The following is a 10558-nucleotide window of genomic DNA, read 5'->3' as shown; positions in this document are numbered from 1 at the left end:
AAGAACGAAAACCATCCCCACACCTGTCTGTTTCCTTTGCTGCTCTGGCCAGCTCTGGCGGGGTGGGGGTTGGGGGTTGTATGTGCGTGCGTGTGTGTGTGTGTGCGGGGGGGGGGGGCACAAGAGACAATCCGATGGCTGCCTGAAGCCAAGCAACAAGCCAGAACAGGAAGTCTGTGGTTTCCCGTGTAGAAATCGAGGCGTAGCCAGGCAGGGCTGAGTGAGAAGGAACGGAAGCAAGCCGTAGGAGAACTCGCTGTCAAAGCAACCGTCCGGAGGAGCTGAGATGGAGGAAGGCCAGACTCCAGACAAGCCAGAGCGAGGACGAAGGGGATGAGGAACAGGGTGCTGCCGGAAACTGCCAGCGGTGTGAAGGCAAGGGGACCAGAAAGGTGAGGGGTGGGCATGTCAGAAAAACTTGCTTTGTTGAAGTTGGTTCTGTTTAGAGACAAGGAAATCTTCTGCGTAGGAGGTGGCTATCCAGCTGAGAAGTTCTCAATAGGCCTCCTGCCCTGGGACCTTAAACCAGGAGTTTCTCACTTGGCAGCTCGAAGATGGGTGGACTTCAACTCCCAGAATTCCCCAGCAAGCCATGTCAAGATTGAGAGAGATGTAGCTCCAACCTGCCATCTTCTAGATACTTTGGGGTCCATGATTCTAACTCAAGACCCAAGCCATTCCAAAGCTGTGAAGACCTGGTTTTTCCTGGGTAGGAGAGAGGTTGGACTGTGACGATGTTTGATCTGGTGCCTTGCGGGTGCTTCTTAATCTTGGTGCCACTAACCACGTTTTAAAGATTGTGGCAAGCCACCTAGAGTCTTTGTATGAGATAAGCAGCCATATAAGTCCTGTAAATAGATAATAAATAGACAAAACCAGACAGTGTCCAAAAGAGGGATTTCGGCCTATCATGGACTACAGCCCCCAGCATTCCTAAGCAGTGTGGTAACTGGGAATTCTGGGAAATGTGCCCCAATAGGATCAGACTGGGGAAATTTGGCCTAGTCCTTAAACTTGGCCAATTTAAGACTTGTGGACTTCAACTCCCAGAATTCCTGAGCTAACATGACTGGAGGAGGAATTCTGGAAGTTGAAGTCCACAAGTCTTAAAGGCTGTCAAGTTTGAAGACCCCTGGCCCTAATCAATCATATAATGTACTGGAGGCTTTTATTGCAAACGGTTACAGAGAAAGTCAAAGAGGACGATGAATGTTGTGGGATTTGGCTGTTGATAACCATGGATCTTTATTAATCAGGTTGCTAATATGAGGAAGGAGAAACTGGGCCAAACTGGAAACAGGGTACTGGATGTAGGAACTGGAACTGGAAATCTTTGCTACATCGTGGCTTCCTCAAATCTAGACTGTTTTGTGTCTTTAATATGTAAAGGAGTGTGTGTGGGGGAGGGGAGAAATACCAGAATATTGTAACATGCTAGCTGGGAGGAAGACTTGATTTGATCAAGTTTAGGACAGAGGAAATGCTGAAATACCAGCCAGATTTGGTCAAAAGAGGGGCTTAATTATCGTTATCATTGCAACTAGGCCAAACAAGCCATTAATATGTCTCCCTCAGTAAAATATACAACTGTGCAATTGTCATGGCATGTGACGGAGCAGTTGTGATCCATCCTGTATATTGAGAATGAAGCAAAAGGAAAAGCAGAATTTTGGATTTTAGGGTTCAAAACCCTGGCAATTTATGCCAAATACCCTCTCAGGTGAGAGATCGCTTACGAATCCCCCCCCCCCCCACTCAAAGGAGTTGTTGTTAAGATCAAAGTGATTCTGATCGCCTTCAGGAAACATTTCACTTTCATAAAAAAAAATAAGGCAGTAAAAATGCGAATATTTCTGGCCAGGACTGTCCATATTTGTGGTCGTTTGGAGTATTTTAAAGAGAATGTGAGCTTTGGGGGGGCTTTGTTGTCATCCCACACACACCTTGGTGAGGGGTGAGATTCTACCGGTTTGGGCTGGTTTGAGGGAACCGGTAGCTCCGGGGACCAAAAGCGCGTGCTCACCGAATTGGTTGTTACACCGGTTGAATCGCACCCCCCGAGCTTGGTTTACAAGGAGAGACGCAACCTAGAACCAAGGTCACATTTCCTAACAGTGAGAACCATCAACCAGTGGAACTGTTTGCCTTCAGAAGTTGTGGAAGTTTTTAAGAACAGACTGGCCAGCTACTTGTCTGGAATGGTATAGGGACTCCTGTTTGAGCAGAGCCAGACAGAATTAGTTTTGAGGAAGTCTGTCTTAACAAGGAACTCATTATTTGAGTGTGACACCCAAATGTGGGCAAAACAACCCTAGTTAGGCGACAAAGTAGATCAACAGCTGTTTTGGAGAAGAACTGAAACTTTGCCGGACTAATTTATCCATCTTTAAAAAGGGGAGGCAAGAGAATTTAACTGAAAGTAAAATCATTTTAAAATCTTGTTCGATTAAAGCTAGTCTTAAACTAGCAAGGGGAAAAAGAGAATTGCACAAAATTTTTGTGGAAGGCGATATTTTTCTGGAACAGTACTGATCTGCAGGAATGTTTTATACTGCAGGATCCAATCTGGGTTGGTCACTGGGACCAGAAGTTTAGTCTTCGGAGTTTTCGGATATTTTATCCTGCAACATTTTGTTGCTTGTTCCCCTTTTTTTACGATGTATTTCTATCCTTGCCTCTGTCTGTATTGCACACAGCAATATCTGTGTATGAAAACAGGGCAAAAGAGAAGGAAGTAGGCGGTTTGCAGAGAACCTTGTGTGGAAATGTGCTCAGAATACAGGTACTATAGACCTTGTTTAATAATGCTAATTGGGACCGGAAACATCATCATTAAGAAACGCAGTCATAAATTTAAAAACTATATGACTGCACATATACTCATATACACACATACATCACGCGTACAATTTTTAAAACTTTCAATTTCCAAACATTAGGGGTGCTCGAAAGCTGCGATGTGTCTTGGGGATTGTAAAGATATTTTGGTTTGCTTTATATAATTCAGATGTGCTTGGTAAGTAATTACATAACTTTTAAATATTTTGTTTCATTTGCCGTACATATGTACACATACACATCTGATTGCAAACACACACAGACACACACACAGTGTTGTGACACAATCTACACTTACAGATGAAACTGAAAGTCCCTGTTGAACGTATTTTAGCTCTTAACTAGAGAGAGGAGGCACAACAGGAACCAGGCTGAAAAACTGTAGTAGGAGTCCAAGCGGCAGCTAGACAAACAGAATAACAGAGTGGGAAGGGACCTTGGAGGTCTTCTAGTCCAACCCCAGTGCTCAAGCAGGGGACCCTATTACAATTCCTGACAAATAGCTGTCCAATCTCTTCTTAAAAACCTCCATAACTTCTAAAAGCAATTCGACTCCAGGGGTGAGATTCAATTTTTTTAACAACTGGTTCTGTAGGCATGGCTTAGTTGGTGGGTGTGGCTTGCTGGTCATGTGACTGAGTGGGCGTGGCCAACTCAACATCGCTCACATCAAGGGGCGCTTCTTCTCACCTGGCCTCTCATGACAGTGGGGGTGCTGCAACGGTTGTAAGTGTGAAAAATGGTCATAAGTCACTTTTTTCAGTGCTATTGTAACTTTGAATGGTCACCAGTTTTAGGCCAAAACTCAAAAAGGGTATGTAAACTCCTGTTTAAACTAGCTAGCCAAGAAGCCTTGCTGAATGTCACACATCTTAGTTCCTTGTCATTAAAAGTTTCTTTCTGGCAGCTCTGATTCCTTATTCAATTATTTCTTCAAACAGGGGAGTATTTCCTCCCAACAGCAGTGTAAAAAGCTTAAAACAATCCTTCCCCTTTAAGAAAGTACCAGCAAAAGGAAAAAAAAACTCCTTTGGAGACAGTAAGTCTAGGCATACTGCCAAGAATGTAAGAAAGATGGAAAAAAACAAAAGGAAATTTCAACAACCGGTTCTCCAAACTGCTTAGAAAGTTAACAACCGGTTCTAGCGAATAGGTGAGAACCTGTGGAATCCCACCCCTGGTTGACTCCCTCTTCTTTGTGGCAGCTCCTGGGATATTGGAAGACTGTTATGCTGTCAAATAACAGAGTTGGAAGGGACCTTGTAGGTCATCTAGTCCAACCCACCCTCCCGCCCAAACAGGAGACCCTGACTACACCACTTATGACAGATGGCAGCCCAGTCTCTTCTTGAAAGCTTCCAGTGATGAAGCTCCCACAACTTCTGAAGGCAACACCTGTTTCATTGGTTTGATTGCTCTCCCTGTCAGAAAATTCCTCCTTATTTTCAGGTTGAATCTCTCCTTGTTCACTTCCCATCCATCCTTTTACGGATCTGATGGATGGTCAGCCACCTTCTACCCGCCTGTGGACTTTCTTGCATTGATTGAATCTCTCCTTGTTCAGTTTCCGTCCATTATTCCTTTTCCGGTGCTATGCTTCAGGTGCTTTAGAAAATAGCTTGACCCCTTCCTCTCTGTAGCAACCCCTCAAATATTGGAATGCTGCTATCATGTCTCCCCTGGTCCTTCTCTTCACTAGACTAGACATATCAAATTCCTGCAATTGTTCTTTATGTTTTAGCCTCCAACCCCCTAATCATCTCTGTTGCTCTTTTTGCACTCTTTTATATTTTTTATAAAAAAAAAAAAAAAAAAAAAAAAAAAAAAAAAAAAAAAAAACCTTTTATTATTTTTTAACATAAATTTTTTTTAAATATATAAAAAAAAAAAAAAAAAAAAAAAAAAAAAAAATAAAAAAAAAAAAAAAAAAAAAAAAAAAAAAAAAAAAAAAAAAAAAAAAAAAAATAAAAAAAAAAAAAATAAAAAAATATTAAAATATTAAAAAATAAAAAAAAAAATAAAAAAAAAAAAAAAACCACAAACAAAAAAAAAAAAAAAAAAAAAAAACTAAAAAAATGGGGTCCAACTCGCACTCAATTTTTTTACAACTTCTTCATGGAATTTCTCATTTTTCCGTCAATACAATCCAGCGTCATCATCTATTCAACTCTTTCCTAAAGTCTGTGTATTCCATGGGAAAACCCCCGTTTCAAGTCCTTTTTTTCTTTGTCTTTTCCCTTCACTGTAAAATTTTTACATCCGGGCAGGGGTGGGGCCACCACATGATGCATCTGGCCCACGGGCCATGAGTTTCTAGCATCTTGAAATCTTTTGAATAATAGAGTAACTAAAACTGGATGCAGTATTCTGAGTGGGCCCTTACTTTGAAGCCATAGTCTGGAATGCTTTACAGCAGTTAGGTCACCCTTTTCATCAAATAATTCCCCTTATTTAATGTTTGTTCCTTTTTTACGCGCCCGGTACCAGCTGATTTACAAATCCAAAAATGATCCGCAAGCCCTTGGTACCAGCATCAGCATGACATGACAATTTAATAACGGCAAGTTTGCCTTGTAGCAACTCCCAAGGCCAGTCCAGCCCTCCCTAAACACATCCTGAAGCTTTAACTCCCGCTTCTTTCTTCCTTGCACACCTTCAACTCCTCAACCTTTGAAACAAAAAAGACTCTGGGTATGTTCTTTTGTTAACTTCCTATAAAGTCTTTTTCAAGTCTTGAGCTATCTGGATGGCTTCAGGACGGTCGCTCGGCTCGCCTTGCCTTGGGTGCTGAAAGAATCCTCGCGCCTTAGTTTCGTTTGAAGCCCCTCCCTTCGATGAAACTAAGGCGCGAGGATTCCTTCAGGACCCAAACGCTGCTTTCTAACCGGAAAAGCTCACCTGGAAGCACTTTCTTGTCAAACAAGATGGTGGCACCCAGCAAACCGGCGGCCCAGTAGGAAATGTTCCACGGACCGGTACCGGTCCGCAGCCCGGTGGTTGGGGACCCCTGCTTTACAGTACAGGTATGGAAAAACAGTCACATGTCACTTTCTTTCAGAGCAGTTGTAGCTTTGGTCACGAAACAAATGGTTGTAAGTGGAGGACTACCTGTAGCAACTTAAGATAGGCAGCTTTAACAGACAGTACTTTTTTTTTTTTAACACATCCTTAAAAAAAAAAAAATCTTGGCCGCTCCTGCCTTTCTCCCAAGTGAATCACTATTAAAGTCCCAGGAGCAGGAAATGACTTTTTCCCTTGGTAAATTGGCAACCCAAATTCCATTTCTTTGTAGACTTGCCTCTCCCTTCCATTAATTGTCTTCCTGATTGTTCCACTGGTAAATTTACAAGTCAAGGAGCCAATCTCTTTGTGTATATTTCTTTCCCCTCACCCCCCAAACAAAGAATACAATTTATGTTTATGTTTAAATGCCTAAGTGATGATGATAATATATGCCTGAATTAAAACCAGTTCTGATTTATTCACACTTTATCTTAATTTTTTATTTGTGTTTTTATAGCCTGCCTTTATGTTCCATCCCTTCCTCCCTCCCTCTCTATCTCTATCTATCTATCTATCTATCTATCTATTATCTATCTATCTAATCAGTGGTAGGATTCAAATTTTACTATCGGTTCTGTGGATGTGGCTTTGTGAGCGTGGCAGGGAAGATTACTGTAAAATCTCCAGTCAGAGGTGCTGTTTGCCAGTTCTCCAAACTACTGAAAATTTCCACTACTGGTTCTCCTACTGGTCAGAACTACTGGTCAGAACCTGCTGAATACCACCTCTGAGCTCTCTCAAGCTCTCTCTCCATATATATATTTATATATGTTTTCTTAAGTTTTCGCAGGTACTTACATGTATGGTATTCAGCTTTGTTCGGGTAATTTCCCACGTCATTATAGTTGTGCTTTTAAAGTTGTAGCAACGTTTCGGCAGAATCTCATCTGCCATCATCAGGCTTCTGTATTGTGTTCGTCTATGAGTCAGACTTTTACAGTTGTTTCAGTTTTAAATTTGGGGCTAGCCTACTGCTGTGCCAGAATGGTTTCTTCTTCATCCTGATTGGATGGGAGTTTTGGTCTGTGTTTATTGATCTTGGAGTTTGCTGTGTTCTGCTTGATTGGTGTTTCTAATATCTTCTGTCTGTTTTGTAGCTTTTTTTGTCTTGGTTGGCTGGCAACATTGTGTTCCTGTATTGGAGGCTTTTAGTGCAGCTTGGCTCTGAGTAAATGGACAGCTATCATTTGTTAGGAAGCTAGCAGTCAAAAAGCTGGAACACACTTCCTCACTAATCCAACACATGAAAGTCACAGGTCATAGCATCAACTTCAACGGCACCAAAACCCTAGCCACTATAGAAAACCCCAGCCACAGAATTATCAGAGAAGCCATAGAGATTGAAAAAAGACCTGAAAGTATGAATAGAAGAGGTGATTCCACCAGACTGTCAGTTATTTGGAAACCTGCACTCACAAACAAAAAATTCTCCACACCACTAGCCAGGCAAACACCTGGGCACAAACAGATCCCCCCTGATACCTCCAGCTCAAACACACCCCAACCAGGCACCCAGATGAAACGTAGCTTCCTAACAAATGATAGCTGTCCATTTACTTGGAGCCAAGCTGCACTAAAAGCCTCCCTGAGCTACAAATATCCCCCTTCCCTGTTCAAGGACTGGCTTCTTAGACACCTTTGCTGTCCAAGGAATACACAGGAACCTTCTCCGGCACCACAGCTCAAATGAGTCGATTTTCAAAACCCTCTTTTCCCTCCGAACTCCTATGTCTGAAATTCTCAAATAGGATTGTTGGAAGAAATATCCTTCTGGGTTCAGTTCCAAGTGGGGAAAAAGACACTAGAAACAGGGAGGCTGTTTTGGAAAGATGGTTTAATGGTGGACAGGACCTCATGGCTTGGAGCTCCAAAGAAGGAAGGGCTGATATGCTAAGAGTGCCCTGGGGTTTATACCTTCTGTTGGGATTTGAATTTGAGCTTGTATTCTGATTGGTTGTCAGACTCCCATTGGGCCATGCAGGGGCAACTCTGTAGGCTGTCCTGAGTCCCAGGCTTGGTTGAGCCTTGCTGGATGATGATGTAATGAGAGGGCTTTGGGAAATTCCTATTATAGCTCTACCTGGAGATCTTTGTTATGTAAAATAGGGTGGCCTAGGCCAGAGTAGTAGCCCATTGGCAAAGGTGGGGTGGGGGCTGAGTTTCTGCTTCTGAGGTGAGTTTCTGCTTCTGAGTTTCTATTCTTTTTAGTGGGAATATTCTGCTTTTTTAAAATATTTCCTAGGATATTTCAATTTTCTAGGAGAGGGGTGGGTGCTAACTTCCAACAGGACTGAAGCTGTTTTCTTTTTCTTCTAGCGGAGTAGAAAATCCTTCCACAGAGCAGAATCTTCAGAAAATCCGTTTGGAGCAAGCTAAAAAAAAATGGATCATGAAATGAATGCAATGGGAAAAGAACAGACACCGAAGAGTGATGTTTCGGAAGCAGGAACGGCGGAAACAGCAGGAACGGCAGGAAAACGGGTAAGGGGCTCATCTGTCAAGCAAAGGCACCTTATAATAATAAATAGAATAGAATAACAAGAGTTGGAAAGGACCTTGGAGGTCTTCTAGTCCAACCCCCTGCCAAGGCAGGAAACCCTACACCACTTCAGACAAATGGTTATCCAACTTATTTTTAAAAAATTCCGGTGTTGGAAAATTCACAACTTCTAGAGGCAAGTTATTCCACTGATTAATTGTCCTCACTATCAGGAAATTTCTCCTTAGTTCTAGGTTGCTTCTCTCCTTGATTAGTTTCCACCCATTGCTTCTTGTCCTGCCCTCAAGTGCTTTGGAGAATAGCTTGGCTCCCTCTTCTTTGTGGCAGCCCCTGAGATATTGGAAGACTGCTATCATGTCTCCCCTAGTCTTTCTTTTCATTCGAACTAGACACACCCAGTTCCAGCAACCGTTTTTCATATGTTTTAGCCTCCAGTCCCCTAATCATCTTGGTTGCTCTTCTCTGCACTCCTATGCATACATTATCGCAAACATTATGCAAACATTATCGGTCCCTATCCCTTAAGGGAAGCTGTAGCATAGGACCGACTCCAAGAATGCAAAAGTACCAATTAAAAACACACAAAGAGGCAACCTTTTTTTGAACATTGGGAATGAGCTAAGCAGAGAAATGGAATGCCGTTGGAAAAGCAGAAAGAGGAGAATGAATTGGCCCCTTAAGAAAAAAAAAACAAAACACCATAGAGCAGCCTTCTTCAGTGTCCTGCCTTCCAGATGTGGCTGAATGTAAATTCCTGTAATTCTTCTAGTCATCTGGTGCCAGCAGCCCTAGAACATCTGGAGAGGTGTTTGCTGATCTCGGCAATGTTAAGATGTGTGGACTTCAATTCCCAGAATTCCCCAGCCGGCATGCTCCTGGGGGAGCCTGGGAAAAGATGCAGCTGCTTTAAAGGGACTCAGCAACTCATTAAAGCATCTGTGTCTTTTTTTCAGTCTGATGTCGAAAAGAGGTGTTGCGTTCCTACAATGTTCTAAACCCGGGGTGTCAAACTAGCGGCCCACAGGCCAGATGCATCACAGGCAGGCCACGCCCACCTTAGTTCTGCAAAGGCAAAAACGTCGGGATACGTAACGTGACATCAACATGGCGTGTTTGACACCTGTGTTCTAACCACTTTTCCCAAACGGATTTTGAAGCGCACGCAGCCCTAGAAATTAGGAGTCTGCAAAGGAGTTCATTTCAAACCGTTTCAAGCACAAAACCAGGCAAGATTCTGAGGAATTGGAAGTGTTCCAGGCTTAAGCAGTTTGGTATGGCGGTTTAATCACATTTTTCCACTCACAGGGGTTCGGAATGATGCCTCACCTACTGCAATGATTAAGGTTAGAGTTTTTAATCTGCTGTCGGAAGAAACGTCCATCTGGGTTCAGTTCCAAGTGGGCAGAAAGACACTGGAAACATGGAAGCTGTTTAGAAAGATGGTTTAATGGTGGACAGGACCAGGTGGTTTGACGTCCTGGGCAATCAAACACATGGGACAGGGGAGAGGGAGAGAGAGAGAGAGAAAGAGAGAGGTTTATAGCAGTGGTGGGATTCAATTTGTTTTATTACTGGTTCCGTGGGCGTGGCTTGGTGGGCGTGGCAGGGGAAGGAAAGTGCAAAATCCCCATTCCCTCCCCACCCCACTAACCTGCTTTCCAGCTCCCTTCTCCTGTGCAGGGCAACCAAAGAAGACCCAGCTTATCAGCTGGGAATTGGGAGGCAGAGAATAGATGGGGGTGGGGCCAGTCAGAGGTGGGATTTGCCGGTTCTCCGAACTACTCAAAATGTCCGCTACCCGGGAATTCTCCAGAACTGGTCAGAACCTGTTGAATACCCACCTCTGATTTATATCCTCTCTTGGGCTTTGAACTTGCTTCCTGCTCTTGTCGAAAGGGCAGGTATTCTGATTGGTTGTCAGACCCCCGTGGGGCCATGCAGGGGTAAATTTGTACGTTGTCTTGAGTCCCAAGCTTGGTTGAACCTTACTGGGAGATGCAGACTTCCCAGGGGCCATGTGGTGAGATGGGTAGAGGGCTAATCCTATTATGTCCTGAGGGTGTTTTGTTTTGTAGATAAGCTGACGCAGCCTTTTGTCTTGTGGATAGGATGGGCCGGTCTTTCTAAGGCTATTAAGAAAGGTGAAGGCTGCTTTCA

The 10558-nt window shown here is 43.3% G+C and overlaps 1 protein-coding gene across 2 annotated transcripts in view; it reads left to right on the top strand.

Moving 5' to 3' along the window:
• The first annotated feature begins 203 nt into the window (after positions 1 to 203).
• GPSM3 (G protein signaling modulator 3) overlaps positions 204 to 10558 on the top strand; it is a 28491-nt gene continuing 18136 nt past the window's right edge. Inside the window, exons 1-2 of one of the 2 annotated variants that reach the window (XM_087928551.1) lie at positions 204 to 392; positions 8226 to 8382. In XM_087928551.1, the coding sequence (XP_087784677.1) occupies positions 8284 to 8382 (99 nt within the window). In that variant the 5' untranslated portion in view covers positions 204 to 392; positions 8226 to 8283. Of the gene's footprint in view, positions 393 to 8217; positions 8383 to 10558 lie in introns of both variants that reach the window. The other variant, XM_026721229.2, reaches the window with a different exon arrangement.

Source organism: Pseudonaja textilis, chromosome 2 (assembly GCF_049901715.1).
Source record: "Pseudonaja textilis isolate UNSWEBS1 chromosome 2, rPseTex1.2, whole genome shotgun sequence".
Lineage (NCBI taxonomy): Eukaryota > Metazoa > Chordata > Lepidosauria > Squamata > Elapidae > Pseudonaja > Pseudonaja textilis.
The sequence above is the reverse complement of the archived record's forward strand: the minus strand, read 5'-3'. Positions and strand labels throughout refer to the sequence as shown.